Genomic DNA, 18011 nt, shown 5'->3' with positions numbered 1-18011 from the left:
AGCATACGGTTTGTTAATATATTTTTAACTAATGGAGAATTATTCCTTCCATGGATTTTTTAATAGGGTATTTGATAATTATATGGGAGTCTTTTAGCTCTTCATTATATTCTATAGATTTTCAAAGCCATCTTTACAAAAACCTATTTACATTTCTGTATCACCTTATTGATTAAATCCCTCCATATTACATTCCAAAGCGAAGAGACTTCGCAAAAGCAGCATTAGCCTCTGACGCTTAGCAGTCTTGGACATAGAGCTGGAAGAGAGAAAACAGCCCTTCCTTTAATACAGCATGCCTTGGAGGTATCTGAATGCTTTCTTTTCTTTTGAAAATCACGACCACGATCAGCCTTTTGCCACGGTAACCATGACATCCCTCAAGAGTCCTACAAATGCACATTCTGGCCTTGTCTGTAACAGGGCGATACACCTTATTCACCTGTTAGTCTGCAGATGGAGAACTGGATCCGTTCCAGAGGGAGCTCTTGCTTGTCGGTGGTCAGAGGTGGGAACGGCTCTCGGGAGCTCCATCCCCCAGGGGCAGTTCGGCCCCTTACGGAATCACCGGGGGATGGTGTGTGTGTGTGTGTGTGTTGGTGGTTTGCCACTAAAACTCTGGCGAGGTGTGCTGGCACTGTGTGGGTGTCCACCCCACCTCTCTCCATCTCATCCCATCCCACCTCACATCTCCCTACCCATCCCACCCGACTTCACCCAGCCCATATCTCCCTACCCCATCCCACCTCACCGCACCCCACCTCACTCACCCCATCCCTCCCCATCTCGGGGCAGGGGGCCGACACCCTGAGGGACGGAAGCTTTGCCACGCACTAGTAGCGAGGACACAAACCGCTGCCTGGTTCCTACCGCTCCCCGGGTGCCGGGGGCGACATGAGGCCCTCGCCCGCCCAGCCGTCCCCACACGAGCCGGGAAGGCCACCGGCCCCCGCCGCCCGCGCTGGTAACCCACTCCCGGCGCGGGGCGGTGGGAGGCGAGAGGCGGGGCCAGCACTGGAGTAGGCGGGGCCAGTTTGATCCACGCATTTTTATTGGTGGATCCCGCCTGCTTGTTTGGGTGGAGGGGTTTGCTGATAGGGTTGCGGCGTCCCCTCATCCCTCCCGCCTCGTCCTCCACCTTTGCCTCAGCGGCGCGGGCAGGCGAGAGGTGCGCGGTGCTCGGTGAGGAGCTGGCGGCGCGGTCCTCGGGGCTCGGCGGCGATAGGTGAGGAGGGCGGGGAGGCGAAGACGAGCCAGCCACAGGAGGTAAGGGCGGGGCCGCTGCCGTGACGGGCTTCGTCCCCGGCGGGGTCGCCCGGTTGCAGCCCTGCCCTGCCGACCTGGCGCCGTGCGCCCGGGTGGCGGTGTTATGTAACCGCCCCGCCGGCTCTTCCCACGGCGCCCGCGGTCCTGCCCTCTCCCCGGGCCAGCTCTTACCTCGGGGGCTCCGTTCACCGGTGCCTTTTCGGACGCGGGGGGCTGCGAGGCGAGCCCGGGGCTTCTCAGCGTTCGGCCGTCCTCCGGTGGGGGTCGGTGCCCGCCGCGCGGGTGGCTGGAAATGGCCGGTGGGCCGGGGGGCAGGCGCGCGCGGAGGGAGGGCGCCGCGGCGGCTCGTCCTGCGGGGCTGGGGGCTCGTCTGCTGCGGGGGAGGGGGGCCTGGGGAGAGGAGGGAGCGACCCCGGGACGGGGGGAGGTGGGGGGAGTTACAGCCCCGCCGGGGGTCGGCTCGGAGCAGGTGGGCGCTTGCAGCCGTGCAGCCCTGTCCCGGCTCCTCGTTACAACTCGAGGCTGGCATGCAGGAGTCGGAGCGAAGCCCGTATCCCTGAGGGAGGCTCTGCTTGGGCCGCTCTAAAGTTAGCTGCAGCATCCCACGCCGCTGTTACGTGATGCTGGTATAACAGGTAGCTCTGCAAAATTGTTGGTTTGTTTTTTTTCCCGGCCTCTCCTAGATTCTCTTGTGTCTCTTTAAAATATTTTGATCTCTTTACTACTTCAGATTGGAGTATAATCTGGTTTCCTAAAAGGAAAATGTATAGTAGGTTTATACAGCTGAAAGAAATAACAGAAATGAGAGTTTATGTAGTTTATGATGAGAGAAGTGAGAGTAAATGTGGTTTCGTCAGGGGTTAAGCTTTGCATGAGCTTCTGCGTTAGGCTTTGAAGTTCTGAACTTAAAAATTGGTTTGCTTGTTTACCTAGTTAAAATGGTTGCCCTGTAGAAAAGGAAAATTCTTTCAATGAAAATAGGTAGTCACTGTAAAGAAATCCTGCTGCATTTATTCTTGCAGTAAAACTAAATTATACAGTTGCACATCATTCCTGAACAGGTGGAAGTCTGAATACTGTGAGAGTATAAAACAATCTGAAAAACTACAAATGCATCACAGTAAACAAGGATAGAGGAAGTTTTCCTGTAGATCACCTTTGTTAACTGGTACCTTTCTTGAACAGCAGGTAGTGTCCCATTCTTCTTTAATTGCTGAGGAGGAGTTGTCATCTATGTGATCTAGTTTGGCTGTCTTCTTCCAAATACTGTAGTCTGTATTCAGATTCAGTGGCTTGGTTTGTTACTGTTTGTATTGAAAATGTTTGTCATTGCTTTGGTGTCCTTAATGTTTTTTAAGTTATAAATTACTTCTGTGTAGCAGCAGAATATCCTTTTCAAGGGAAGTTTGAAATCTTATTCCAAGTCATAATGGCGTCTTGAGTATCTTCTTGGAGTTAAACACTTGAACAGCTCCTGTTGCATGTAGCCCTGAAATACAGGGTTTCTTTCTTTTTTTTTTTTTTTCTCTTCTGAATAGGGAAAAGGAAAGTAGGTCTTCGTAAGAATTGGGGTATAGTTATGAATTTTATGTTACAGGCTAGAAGGCTATTAAATGAGTGTTCCACTGACCCCTGTGTGAGGTGACAGGATCTGGCTGAAGGCCAGTGACGTTGTAATACTTCGTGCCCCTTATAAAACTGGCTCGCTTTAAATAGAGTAGCATGGAGGCCAAGTGAAGGTAATCAGAAAGCTTGTTCTGGTTTCTTTAGGTTTGGGGATGGTTTTTTGTTCTTTGACTACTTTAATCAACCACTGTGGTTACCATAGTAACCTTAATCATCATCCAGCTCCTTGACTTTAAGAACAGCATACAAAATCTTCACACCTGGCATTGGTTGCTCAAAATGTCATCTTCCTATTGTGGAATGGGGCTGGAGTCTTAGGGTTGGGCACCAGTGTCTGCTGACTTATTTTCTCCAGGACTGGAGATACAGATTGCTTAGCAAGGCATTGCTGGCTGAGTCCTTTACTGGTCATAGGATATATCCCTGGCATGGGAGGCACGGCTGAGCCTTCTGAGCAACATGCAGGTCTTTAACAGCTTGAGCTGGCCAGCCCTGCTTCAGATGAATAAAAGTGAATAGTCCCTTTGGACGTTAAAAGCTTCCAAAAATAGTTACAAAGTCTCAGCTAAATTTAATATGGCTAGAATGTCAATGGAAAGGATTAGCACATTTGGGATTTGCACCAATTAGCATTAAAAAAAATAAATCATCGTATCTGCCACTTCTTTGAGAGGAATAGTGGAGATTGATGATGTTTTTGTGTGGGGCTAACCAAACTGCAGTTAAAATGTGAGTGGATTTCACAGTACCAGTAACTCTTATTACTGTAAGGGGAATAGTCATTATCCAGGCAGGAGATGCAGAGGTGAAGGTTGAGAGAAGGGGTTACTATAGTCTCTATTGCTTTTGAAACTGCAGTGGCTCATTAATCCTGTCACATGAGGTCCTGTTCTGCTCTAATAAAGTAAAATGTTTCCCTTTAAGTCCATGGGAGCTTTCCATAGCGAAGAACTAACACCATATAGAAACAATACTAATCTCCAGTGTTCATTTTGCAAAATGGAATGAAGTTTCAGTAGGTTACTACTATCTGAACTTCCCTGTTACAGTTGTGCCTTCTGCCAAAGTATTCAGTGTGGCTCCAGTTGATTTCAGCAGGATTGCATCCTTAGCCTTCTAGCTTGTAATATAAAATTCATAACTATAGAAATTGGTGACTGCTTTCATTAAGTCAGTGAATATTTTAAGTAAAAACTGATTCTTTCAGTAAATTCTTACTCAGTGGGTTTGGTTCTTCCCCCCCAACCCCCTTGTCCTTCGAGTTATGGTAAAACTTGCTGTCTGGTGATGTTTTGTTTTTTTACCCATGGGAGCAGAGGTGGAATCCCTGCACTTTCTCTGGACCCTTCTAGAAAAAACAACTGCAAATTTTCTTGCTTTGTATTTTTTTCCCCAAAATCTTCTTAATTCCTGTAGAGTATGGTTTCCAGGTTTGCAGTTAAGACTCAATAATACTTTTAGTTTACAGTGACTATATTTAAAGCTTCTATTTGTAACATTTTGTTTGTTTTATTCTATTTTTAGTCATGTTGTTTGTCATGGCAAGCAGTGTTTAATAAAAAAAAGTAAAGTTTCCTAGCGATTTCAAGGGATACGTGCCTGTTACTTGATGTTGCTCAGGGAGTTGTGGGCTTTTTATTATTCTATTTTTTATTTTTAAAAAAAACTCTTAGGACAGGAAAATAGCCACCGAGGAAATGCCTCATTAGTTTCCATAAAAACAGTGGGTAAATCTCTGTGCTTGGTGATATAAGGCATTGGTCCATTCAAGCTCTTCATGTGCTCAAGTTGTCTTCATTCAGTAAAATTTCAGCTGAAGTACTCTGCTCTGTAGAGGTGTAACTTCTTAACAAGATGCACATCCTTGCTCTTTCAGTTTTTCAGTAAAAAAGCAATACTTTTTGCTAACAATTTTTCAAATAGAAACTTCAGTAAGCTATTACTGTTTGCCAATGAATATAATTTTCTTGATGGTCTCTGCTAATTTTAGAGGTGCACCATGTCTAAAACCAGTGTGGTAACAGAATGAATACTTAGCTCCCACCTGGAATCTCTACAGAGCTTTTGGTTAAACTGTCCACACAGTGGCTGCTATGGTTTTCCAAGGGTTAATAGCATTGCACTCTTAGGGTACTCTATTCTTTTGTAATGTATTTTGTGACTTCAAAGTCTAGTGTCAGAACCCTACACCAAACTCAAAAATAACTTAAAGCCCACCCAGACATAACCTGGGTTCTTAAAGGGGAAAGGGAGAAGCAAATGCCCAACTCGGTTTGTACTCATTACGTTTTAAAAGAAAGATGATTACAGTTTAATGTTATGTGGATGTCTGTCTTGGTTTTTTGGTGATATAAAAGAGACCATAAGGGGTGGGGAGTTGATTTATTTTGTCAAAAGCTGTGGAAAGGAGCTTTAATATAAATGGGAATGTGATCCAGTGATTGTATTGTAGTTACGTAAAAGATAACTTTTAATTGGGTTTATTTTCTATGTCAATCCAGTTCATGGATTATACGGGATTTAGAATTAATTGTTTTAAGGGATTTGAAATGTAAATTCTTTTGTTTTAAATTAGTAGAATAATTGGGAAGAGAATATTTTTTGACAGACTACTGCCTGGAAGTGGCTAAGTAAACTTAGAAGAAGCGACAAAACACTACCACCGAGAAAACACCCGGGGCTTAGGTGCTTGACAGACATAACAGAGGATATGTATTTATTACTTGTTTTTTATTTATGTGTGTGTGTGTGTAACGTTACAATGCAGGAAAAGGTAAGATTTTCAGCTCATGACTGTCTGAAGATAACTTCTGATACAGTAATTTACGAAGTTCATGCAGAGGTGTGAAAACTCAGATTATAATTCCATGAATGCTTTAAGTAGGTTAGTTGCCTAAAAGTACAATCCTAACCTTTGCTGTTGTCTGTCCATTCACAAAGCTGGCCCTCATTTTTTTTTTTCTTGCTACAAATAGTCACGCAGTAATGAAGTGAATCAGGTCAGTTATCTACCTAATGGAGTTAAACCCAAACTTTTTTCATTAGGCCTGGTCTTTTCTTTTAATTGAATCAGTTTGTGTGGTTGTGCCGTGAATTGGATCAGGAGGTGCTTTCTACACTATAAAAGGTGTTGGAAGGAGAAGCCTGAGGTGGACAATGGACTGACTATGTTGCATCTTTTGGCAGAAGTGCTAGTTTGTCTGGTCAGAGTCCGAACTTACAGCGCAAGGGTTTGAAGTGTGCTAACAAACATTGTTGATTCAAGTACATTTATGCCCTCTGATTTCTCGTTGAGCTCAGACTCATGGGCAGTTTATTTCTCTTGGGGAATATCTGTGCTTTATTGGTGAGATTTCTATTTTAATTGTGGTGCAGTACGTGGCACTTGCCACGTAAAATTTATGAAAAAATAGTTATTCCATATGGATGTTTTTAACTGTGCAGGTCCCATCTTAAATTGTGCAGAGGATTTAATAATCAGGATATTTTAAGTTTACTTGCTAGTGGAGGGAATACTGATCAGAATTCTGGGTATATCTTAAGTGTAGACAAGGCATGTGCATGGATACACACCTTATGTACAAGATTAAGAAGAGGTGGTCAAAAGGCATACAAAACAGTGGCTTCCTTAAGAAGACTTGACCAATACCCAAGTCCCACTGAGCAAATCTCCTTCAAGAACTGACTGAAAAAAGCAGCAAGCTTTTCTTGTTAAAGGGCCCTACTGCTGCATAATGGTAAAGTATTTATTAATTTCTAATTTCAGATGGCACTTTGAAGCCTAGAGATTGTGGAATCACTTGCTATAGTGCATGCTCATTTCCTTATTGCCAACTAAGATGGTTAAAAAACTGAACTTGGCATGGTTGTAACCTAAAGTCCTGTTCTGTTGCTTGTCATAGTGGTTTTGCTTAATTCTTAATTTAAAAGCTTCCTTTCCTATCTAGTACCTTATAATATGGTTCCATCAGGAACAAACAATAAACAGTTCAGTGAAGAAACCTGTAGACTTTTCTGACTTCTGTCAATGTATTGAGATCCTCTACTTCTCTGTACACAGTAATAGCTTTGTTATGCATTGGGGAACAGGATGCATGAAGCTTGTTAGCTGCCATGATCTTTAACATTACTGTCGTACTTTACAGTGAAAGTGAAGCATATGTATTGGACTAAAAGTACAGTTTGAGAAATTGGCTAATATAGAAATGTGTATGGAAAACAAATCAATATACTGTATTGTCTCTCTTGTGCTACTTTGTCTCTGAGTTCCATTCAGCCAGTGGATGCCTGTTTTGTTTATACCCCAGGACACTCTGGTAGGTATAAAATTTCCCTACTCCCAGTTCCATTTAATCTTCACTCTTCTCACTAGAATGCTTATTGAGTGTTAATTCATAATCAAAATTCCTACAACTTTTGAACATCAGTTTGTCTTTATCCTCTTTGGGTCCGTTGTGTAAAGCTGGTTTTGAAGCATCTCTGTTTGCTGAGTGGACTCTTCCAGCTTAATGCTTGGTGGGAAAAAAGGATTTTACCCAGTGTGACTATAAAATAATCTTCACTGACTGCACATAGTTTGCCTTTTGTGAATGAAATACTTCATACTCACTGGCAAAAGTGTACTCTCCCATCTAAATTATATTTTGTATCATACCGGGCTTGAGTTCTATTTTCATAAAACTAAAAAACAATTAATCTCATCTTGACACAGGCTAGACGCGATGGCAAACATGTTTAGAGGTGATTGAATTTGGAGTAGATGACCTATTATTTCCTGCTAGAGTTGTGATACATTCTGAATTTTAGTTTCTTCCGCAGTAGTGGCTGCTGTGAGGACTTCTTTATAGCACTTACCTGGGTATGTTTACATTGAAATGTATGGTAATACTAGGCTTAAGTGAGTTGGTTCAAAATACCAGAGGCAATCAATGTTGCTGTGATACAGAGTTCCTACTACAATTATATACAAACTCATAAATTATTGCATGCGTAGATTACAGGACTAGGAAACTATTTTGTTTTAGCTGTGTAACATATTTTAGTACCTGGGAAAAGAGGACAGCTAAGATCTGTGACCTGCCAGCTCTCTACAGATCATCATATGCACTGTGAGTGATACTGCTGCAGAACATCTACCTCTGGACAAGGTTCTGAATGATACCTGTGTAATTTGGACTAGGTGACCTCTGCAGGTCCCTTCCAACTTAGTTGTTCTAATACTGGCTAATAAATCTCTCTATCACGCGATTTGAAAGTGTGGTAAGTATGGACTCAGTATTCAAAACTGATACTTTTGAGCATGACTTTAGCTTGTTTTCTTGTGAACTTCTGTTGTTAGCCCTGAGACTTCGGCAACAATTACTGACATTTCCATAACATGAGGTTATAGAATGATGTGTTCTGTCATAGGCCAAATGTCATTTCACACCAGCAGCAGAAATGAGGTTATATGAAGGCACAGGCATGGCAAGATACCTCTATAATTTAGTTTTGCTTTACTGTGATTAAGTGTAATAAACCCATAGGGTCTAATTTTGGATACTAGTCTTAAATAGTGTATTTGAGCTAATATTTACAACTATTTATAGAGAATAGCCAGTATGCAATAGAGCAAGAGCAAATCTGAAACAGATGAGCACACTGTGTTTATGTAACTTTCTAACTCCTTATGTTATGAGGAGAAAAAGCAGCCAATGATTGCATATGTTACCAAAAGAAACAAAACTATAAGGGAATTATTCATCTGCGTAGCTTCTAGTTAACTTAGTGGAGCTCTATAGAGGTTATAGGTTGATGTCTAATGTACCAATACTAAGGACTGATAAATACCTGAATTTATACTAATTAGCACACTGATAATTAATTGGACCTTTACTTAATCCCGTCGGCTGGTATGAAGTTTACTGTTGTATCAACAGTAGGGATACTGTTTGATGTATGGGCTTGTTGCTTCTACCTGTCTTGAAATGTCTGCCCTGATGGATTTGCAGTAAAGGCTCCAATATCAGCAGGATTTTCTTAAAAGGTGGTGAGAATTATCTCTTGAGTCCACTCTTCCATCACCTTTTATTTACTTCCTAATGTGATTAAGATGCAAACAAAGAAATTGCAAATGAGCATGGAAAACCAGGGTATGTTCTGTCCTTAAACTGTAGAAAAAATGGCTTTTCTTTGTAATGGTGATGTGGTGTAGCTGTGCTGTTTTTCAGTGATTCTGTGTTCATATTACTTTCCAACAGGGTCTTTTTTTTTTTTTTTTTTTTTCCTTGAGTTGATGCCTGGTAAAATTTTCAGTTATTTTCATTTTCTTCTTAGCCAGTGTGTTACACTTTCTGTCAAAGCTGACTGCAAGCTCAGAAGCACCAGCCTGCCTTCCCAGTGACAAACATGACTCTCTTAAACCCAAATACAACATACTCTTTGCCCTGAAAGAAAATACTACTTAAGTAATGCCTTGCTTCTGGTTGTGTTATGCAGCTTGTGCTGAATTGGTTTTGTCTTTTCTGTGGTAATAAATGAAACTTAAAGCAAAGTCCCTGTTTGAACTTCGGTGACACTAGTTGTAGTGCCCTGTTTCAGAGGTCAATTGTTGCCTTAAATTAGTGTGAAGTGTACTTTCTACAAACTAAGCCCCCAAACTAAAAATTTCTGGATTAACTTTTGTATGTGTCTTTCCATGCTGCCAGGGATGAGGGGAGACTCATACTTCTTTGGAATGCGAGGCCTCGATCACTATGGCTGCATCTCGGAAGATGGACGACAATTCTTACTCTACTCTATAAATGGAGACAACGATTTAAAGAGATGTTTTGCAGAGGAAGACTTTCATGAAATAATTGACTTCAATGATCTCCCGAATTCTCTCTTTGCTTGTAATGTTCACCAGTCTGTGTTTGAAGATGAGGACAGTAAGGTACAGTGTCACTTTCCATATTTTTAATGTAAGATAAATATATACCTTACGTTTGTATTTATTGCTGTTTCAATGAAACAGATTAATCTGTCATGTACAAAGAAACCATATTACAAATATGACTTCTTTCTAAGGTGATGACAACACTGCCATGATGTCTGTTTCGAGAGCTCAAAAGCCTTTTTGTCAACTACAGTGAACAAAAAATTTTCTTCTTCTGTTTAGATTTGCAGAATACTAAAATGTGGGTACACGTCTTCATAGTTGCAGTCATGATGGAGCTGGCGAAGTTAAACATGTGAAAGTTCCTGCCGCTTGCTGATAACGTACCACTGTGGGAGGCTGCCATTCTTGTATTTTCTCGTAGAATCATTTGGTTTGGAAAAGACCTTTACGATCATCAAGTCTAACTGTTAATTCAGCACTGCCAAGTTCACCACTAAACCATGTCCCTAAGCACCACATCTTTTAAATACCTCCAGGGATGGTGACTCAACCACCCCCCTGGGCAGCCTGTTCCAAGGCTTGACTGCCCTTGCTTGACAACCCTTTCGGTGAATATGTTTTGTCCTAATATCCAATCTAAACTTCCCCTAGTGCAACTTGAGGCCATTTCCTCTTGTCCTGTTGCTTATTCGGAGAAGAAACAGACCCCCCCCACCTGCCTACAGCCTCCTTTCAGGTAGTTGTAGGGAGCAATAAGGTCTCAAAATTAGTTATTTCAGATAACTTAAAGCATGTATGTGGAAAAACCTAAAATGAAGGGTAGTGAGAACAAAGATGAGGAACTGCATGAGAATATTTTTAACTCTGTAATTAGTCTAAAACAAAATGTTGAAAACAATATCCTCTTAAAATAAAAAATCTGTTTTTGCCAGAAGTGTTCGGTTCTTGTTTCTTAGCCTAGTATTCTTCCTGATGGAGATGTCAGGGATATAAAACTGATAGCTTGGGGCTTTGTCTGATGACATTAGTCTAGGCTAATTGTTAAAGGAACATCTGAGGCTGCTTGAATGTCTTTTCTGGACAAGCTGGCAGTGGTAAAGTGGGGTTTGGCTGGAACTAACTGATGCGCTTTCCAGAGAAAACTAGTTTTGCTGGGACCAAACCTGGCCATCATGCTTAAAGGATCTGTAGTGGGGAACTTACTAGATGAAAAGGAAATAAAACAAGACTTCTAAGGATGCAGGTTAAACCTGTTAAACGTACTGAAAGCGGTATCTGTTGAGGTTGCACAAATGGAATTGTTTAGGTTTAATTTTTCAGGCATCTTCATCTTCCATAATCTGTGAAATGTGTGTATGCTTGAGTAATACAGATTAAAAGAAAATAAAAGTTCATACCACAGCCCTAAACAAAGTGGTCATATTTAAATTAAAAAAATCCTACACTAAGTTGTAATCTTGGAAAACTGCACCATTTTGTTTTCTTTGTATATGGTTTTAAACTAAAAGAGGGTAGATTTAGATCAGATATTAGGAATAAATTCTTTACTGTGAGGGTGGTGAGACGCTGGCCCAGGCTGCCCAGAGCAGCTGTGGATGCCCCATCCACGGAAGTGTTGAAGGCCAGGTTGGACAGGGCTGGGGGCAACCTAGTCTAGTGGAAGGTGTCCCTTCTCATGGCAGGGGAGCTGGAACTAGATGATCTTTAAGGTCCCTTCCAACCCAACCCATTCTCTAATTGTCTAAGGCCTTTTGCTGATAAGCATGTTACATTTATATTGTGTCATTTTGTGGAATTTTGTGACAGTCTGGTTAGAACTTCACTGATGTTGAAGAAGTCTGAAAGTCCACTTTTAATGGAAGAAAACACAAGCCCATCTAGAACTAAGAATCCTTTTTTCATCCTGCAGAGATTCTGTCCCCACTTGCTCCTGAGCTCTCCCTTTCGAGAGCTGTATTCTGGTGTTTAGCTGATGGCTTAGTTAGAAAATGGAATGGATGATTATGTAAGTATGTGGGATAGCAATCCCTAAAGACTTGCAGGACTTAAGGATGTGTTTTAAGAATAGCAGCTGGGTTGTGGAGGTGGGTATTCTATTCTGTGTGCATGTCTGTAAACTCTTTGTTGATGACATGGATTGAACAGCTCTGTTTGCAGGTAAGTAGTTTTTCCTGTGAGTGTATTTACCTAGATGGCATTACCTTCAGATTTCTCAATAAATCCAAGAACCTAGGGCGCTGATTAATATTTTTATTATTCCTGTAGAACATATATGTTTAATACCTATAGTTCCTTTATATATAGAGTATTTATATATATAAATACTATACTATATAGTATTATATAGTTCCTATATAATACCTAGAATTCCTTTCTATTGTTAACTGTTGATGCAGGATAAGAGCAGACGTGAATTCAATAAAAAATACTGTCAACTTACTAAGCTAAAGTTTTTAAAATCCCACACAATCACAATTAATAAATGCTGCTAACAATCATCTCTTAAATTACACATTGATCCAATGTATATGTAGCAGTAATTTAACCAACATACTGCAATAATGGTTATATCTACAGTAGTTGCGTTGTGTTACCTGTTCTGCAGAAAGTAAAGTTTTTGCAATGTATCTTTGACTTTTACTCCTACCTATGCTTTTAGGAGGAAACTGGAGGTATGAGTAGCTTGGAACTTACAAGTTAGCTAGTAAAGGAAGCCAGAGAAACCTTCATTATAAATGGTTGTTTTGATTTGGTGTGTGAACTTGCTGCATAAATAATATTCATATATTTAAACTCCTGAGTGGCTCTGGCATGCAACAGTATTAATGTAAATAACTCATGCTGACAGCTTTAAAGTTAGTTACCTGAAGCATCCAAGAGGCTGAATTGTCACATTCAAACTTGTAACACAAATTTCTAAGCAATATACTCACTAAAGATAGCTTTTAAAAGCAGATGCCTTACATATTTTTGTTTTAATTTGAAGGCATTTAACTACTTTGTATCAGATATAGGATAAATTCCAGTTTGTGCTTGAGTACTTCCTTGCAGCAACCCTGGGAAAACACCTAGCAGCATATACGCCTGCACTGTGCATAAGTCCATTTGCTTTTGTCAGTTCTTGCTGCGGCCTGTATCAGATACACCCTTTCACCAGTATCATCTGGCTGTACTGCATCTCTCAGAAAGGGCTCTGTGTTGCCAGTCAAGAGGGATGATGAGTCTGAGATTTGGATCTTCATTTTCTGAAGATGAAAAATTCTTGCAGCTGAAGGCTCTGTCCTTAACTGACAAAGAAACTGTATGGGGCCAGGCTTGAGTCTTCCTTTGGGTGGCACCCTAAGGTCTCAACCTGGGCAGTGAGTCTGAAGAGTTGTGGGCCCTGGGATCCTGGAGACAAGCCAGAATCATCTGGCTTCAAGAAAGCTGCTTGGGAGTAACTGCCTGATTTTTAGGCAGTGGTAGAAGAAGGGAGGAATATAGATTAGTGCTAGCTATGTGTATCTGATTTTGCTACGGTAACAGGGTGGCTGGTCAAAAAATATTTCCCTACCTTTCAGACCTGTGTTTTTAGAAAGAAATTTGTACTTGGGAGAAGAGAGTGCCCCAGATAGCTGGGTCAATAATACGGGCATTTAAGAATTTGCACAGGATGGCTTGGCAGCTTCAATGCACCAAGAGCTTGCTACAACTGAAGGGAGGTGGCTTTGCTTATCTCTACTCCCATCCTGGACAGCCTCATTTGTACAGAAAAAGAAATTGTACTGTCTTTACAATATGACTAGAAAATACTTAGATTTTTAGTTTTTAAGGAAGAGCAAAGGAGTTGAAGTGGGCTATCCAACAGGTCTGTTGCAAAGCTGGGATCACATTCAGCTGTGTTCCCGTCTCTGGAGGGACTGATAATTTGTTTTGGCATATAACATGTTAATGGTAGGGGCAGATGGTTTTGGTTTTTGTAGTGTACAGCACTGACTTGGTCAGGTCATGGAAGTCATATTGTAAAGAAGCTTAAAATGAAATTACCCCTAAACCTTGGGTTTTGCCACATGTCTTTTGGAAAAACTGATGGCACTGCTTAAGTGAGCAAGATATGGTGAAATTGAGATTGTTATTTTTGGCTGACTGTGTGACTGAATGGAAGGTGCTGCTCCTTTTATCTTTCCTGATAAAGCAGTTGTGGTGGAGAGCCAAGGGGCATAACTAATTACTCCTAAGGATGGATGTGTGTTTTAGATGTTAATTGCTACACATAGCCCTTAGGCTTTCCAGATAGTAACCCTTTTGTTGTGTTTTTGTTACGTATATTTCACTGTTTTGTAAAATCATCCTTTTTGTAATGTGACTCTGTAATTTCCTTCAGGCTGAAACTGGTAAGCCCACTGTCAAAGTGAAGCATCTTTGTCTCTTAAGATGGTTTCTTTTAATGTTGTAACGCCTCCGGAGATGCTTACACAAAACTTCACTATTAGAATATGCTTATGTGAGGGAATGATGTGTTTCCTCAAGCTGTTTAGAGGCTGTATGCTCTTTCTTCCACTATTTTGGTTCAAATTGGAAGGAACGCCTATTAAACTTGATAGTTGTATTTCAGGTAACGAATGATTTATCATTTTCTGAGCATTTTAGTTATGGTGGAGTTACTTAGGAAATGTTAGCCAAAGTCCATTAAGTGCTTTTTCTTGCCAGTGTAATTCAAACCATTAGGAGATAATATTATTTATGCAGGAAAAATTACAGTGACCAAACATGTGCCCAGTTCTGGACTTGCCAGTATAAGGAAGACATGGACCTGCTGGGGAGAGTCTAGTGAAGGACCACTAAGATGAGGAAGAGGCTGGAGCATCTCTCTTACGAAGAAAGGCTGAGAGAGCTGGGACAGTTCAGCCTGAAGAAGAGAAGGTTCAGGGGGGATCTTATCAGTGTGTATTAACACCTGAAGGCAGGGTACAAAGATGGCAGAGCTAGGCTCTTCTCAGTGGTGCCCAGTGCCAGGAACGGAGGCTGTGGGCACACTGAAGCACAGGAAGTTTGCTCTGAACAACAGAAAACAGTTTTTTTACTGTGAGAGTGACTGAGCACAGGTTGCCTAGGGAGGTGGTACAATTTCCCTCCATGGGGGTATTCAAAAGCTGTGTGGATGTGGTCCTGGGCTGGCTCTAGGTGGTCCTGCTTGAGCAGGCGAGTGGACAAGATGACCTCCAGAGGTCCCTTCCAACCTCCATGAGCCTGTGATTCTGTGAACATACGTTGAAGTGTATCCTAATTCTTCTGGTGAGGAGCGTCAATGCCATGCATGCAAGATTAGGGAATGAAGGTGATTAAAAACGCATTTCCTGAACTATAAGCTTAATGGAGGCAGGGTGGGGAAGGGAGGAGAAAAGAAGCTGAACTAACAAGTCAAAAAGATAATCCTACTTTAATGGAAGGACTTTCTATGAAAACAGTTAATATTTTCATGAGGGATTCTTTCACATTACAATTTTATTTGCGTATATTGGATGACTACTTGCTTTTACTACAGCAGCCTGGTTAGACTACCTTTGACTCCCCCACCCCAAGATGTATTATTGAGCGTGGGCCTTGAAAAAGATATAAGGATAGATACGTCAAGTGAGTGCTGGAATATTTGTCTAATGATGATGTTTTAAGAGAACTCTGTGGCCTGACTTGGGAAGGCTTTTTTCCTTTGTACTTGCATTCAGCTTTCTCAACAAAGCATATCTTCATGCTGCTGTTCTTATTTTGAAGGTGCAGTAAAAGGCACCAAACTGTTCAGTAGTCTGCTGTGTTGTCTTCTAACTTTTATATGTTGATGCTGGAACTGAAACTTCCTACTGATGCTTTGACTCTGAAGCATGTAATTGAAATGTGTCTGTTCAGTGCTACTTCTAAACAAAGTGGAGCCAGTGTGTCTGCTGCCATGTGTGAAATGTTTCTTTGATTCCCTTTTCGTACAGACTAAATCAAGAAGATGCTCTAAGAGGCAGGCTTTGTTTCTGCAGGGGAAGATCTGTTCCTTTTGACTTTAGATTTTTAAAAATGTAGATTATGAAGTCAGAACCTCTTTGGTCATATTACATCACTGAAGCCTCTAGGTGTTGAGTCATCATTATATTTAGAGGGTGGCACACTTCTTTTTAGTCTAATATTAGTATTCAAGCATGGACTCAGTGGAAGGTCACCCTAGCAAAGATGAAGTCAGTGCTCTAAGGCTGGAAAGGAATGCAGGCATCATTGTGCCTTCCTGGTACACTTGCTGTTGCTTTGTTTTACTTTCAGTTTTTCTACCTTTTAAGGTTGTTGTCCGTTGATACGATAACATTATCAGAAACTGCCACTTGAAGCAGACTGTGCCTTGTGCTGTGGAATCTCAACCTACTTTGTTTTGTTCTGCTTTATAAATGGAGTGAATGTTATTCCTTGTCATTCTGTGAAAATTGAGCTTTTTCTTTACTATACACTGTATACGCAGCTAATAAAATAAAAATATGGAGAGCTTGCAAAAAAAAAAAGGCTGCAGGAGCAGTTTTCTTTAGCACTTCATGAATCATAGCTGCCCTCTGGGAATCCTATCTTGCACTCTTCCCTGGGTGGTGGTTTACAGACATCCAAGAATTTTTTTGTATGATAATGGCAGCATTAAGATAAAGCTATAGGAGGCTGTTCTTGTTCTGAGAAGTGTGCAGTCTGAAAAATACATTTTCCATGGCACCTGTATTTTATTCTGTAACTTATTTCACATACTTCTCCTGTGAAGTCATTTCGGTGCAACACAGTATTTCAGCTGAAAACATCTATGAACTTTCACTCTGCATCTAAGATCCTGTCTGACTGCTGGAGTAATAATCCCAGCTTTTTCAGCCCTATTATGAGTCTTCCCTACAGCCTAAAAAAGCTGTTGATGTTTTTTCATTCATAAACCTGCCTTAGTTTACTTCCTATGATATAGCTGCTAGACCTTGTTAGTCAGCTATGTATTGGCACATGGGATGAGATGCTCTATAGCTGTAATTTTCATGCTTTACTTACAGGTCAGTTGTGAGTATTGAGGAGCTCTGATAACAAAAGCAGAAACTTCATGAAGTCAGACACTGTATCATATCAGCTATCTAAACGTGTATAGCAGTGGGATCCATAAAGCATTTTGAGTGCCTGGAACTCCCTAGGACTAGAACTACAGTAACAATAAGGTGCTGTGGCTTTACTGGAGAAAGGGCAGTAGCAAAGTTAATTTTCACTGGCTTTTGGGATCTGTTGGGTATTTATTTTGGTTTAGGGGGAAGAAAATGATTTAAACTTGGTGTGGTTTACATAGTCAGAATTTTAATACATATTTGTAAGGAGGTTATTTAAGGTTGTTCTTGTTCCTGTTAACAAGACAACTTGCATTTATTTAGATACATAGGGTCTGACACTTATTTTCTGAGGTGATTTGCAGAATTTCTAGTGGGACTGTAAGTTGTTAGTCTAGTCTGGTTTAGGCATTCCTTCTGCCTTCCCAGGTAGGTTGTTCTGGCTGTTAGAAGAAATGCTGAATCCTTTCAGTGTCTTTCTGGAAAAATGCATAAGCTTTATGCCCTTTGTGTTTCTTAGAAGGATACTGAGATTTTGCAGTTGTAACATTATGGTCAAGGTGAATCTGCATATGCCCGCTTCCTCCCATACAAGTAGAAGGTATACCTTGGCCATGATTATCCCGTTGTCATCCAGAAATTGCCAGGCTTCGTGTATTTCTCAATTCAATTCCTGCTCTGAAAATGTGTGTGTGTGTTTGTTTTTTTTTTAACAAAACCCCCTCAACTAACCAACCAGAAAAAAACAAGTATTCCTGAGCCTGAAACGGCGCTGTCTGTAATGTATACACTGTCTAATAACTTATGCAGGACTTGGGGTTATTTTCCCATCCATGCACAGGGTGCTTGGTAGCACAAATACCCTTGTTTCGATGGGAGAACATGCCTGGCAAAAGACCAACTGGGTTAAAGGTAGGCCTGTATTCATTGCAGCTGAAATTTGGAGGAGTGCTTCAAAGCAGCTAACTATACTAGTTATTTGTAAATTACAAAAATAAACTGATTAATGTTCTTTCCAGAACACACAAGACAGCAGTTACTGTCTGCTTTTTAAATTTGGAAATGTACTTTTCTCCTTAAGAGCAACTATGGAAAAATTCTTATAGTGTCGACTCTCTGGTCGTGCTCTCCTCTGCAGTCTAGAGGGAACGCCTTATCTCAAGAAACCAGGGTGGGTGGGAAAA

General features: G+C 41.1%; 1 protein-coding gene across 2 annotated transcripts in view; it reads left to right on the top strand.

Moving 5' to 3' along the window:
• The first annotated feature begins 1099 nt into the window (after positions 1 to 1099).
• RCAN2 (regulator of calcineurin 2) overlaps positions 1100 to 18011 on the top strand; it is a 92483-nt gene continuing 75571 nt past the window's right edge. Inside the window, exons 1-2 of one of the 2 annotated variants that reach the window (XM_005441551.4) lie at positions 1100 to 1225; positions 9579 to 9805. In XM_005441551.4, the coding sequence (XP_005441608.3) occupies positions 9581 to 9805 (225 nt within the window). In that variant the 5' untranslated portion in view covers positions 1100 to 1225; positions 9579 to 9580. Of the gene's footprint in view, positions 1267 to 9578; positions 9806 to 18011 lie in introns of both variants that reach the window. The other variant, XM_055714209.1, reaches the window with a different exon arrangement.

This window comes from Falco cherrug, chromosome 6 (genome assembly GCF_023634085.1).
Source record: "Falco cherrug isolate bFalChe1 chromosome 6, bFalChe1.pri, whole genome shotgun sequence".
Lineage (NCBI taxonomy): Eukaryota > Metazoa > Chordata > Aves > Falconiformes > Falconidae > Falco > Falco cherrug.
This window is presented reverse-complemented; position numbering and strand designations above follow the sequence as displayed.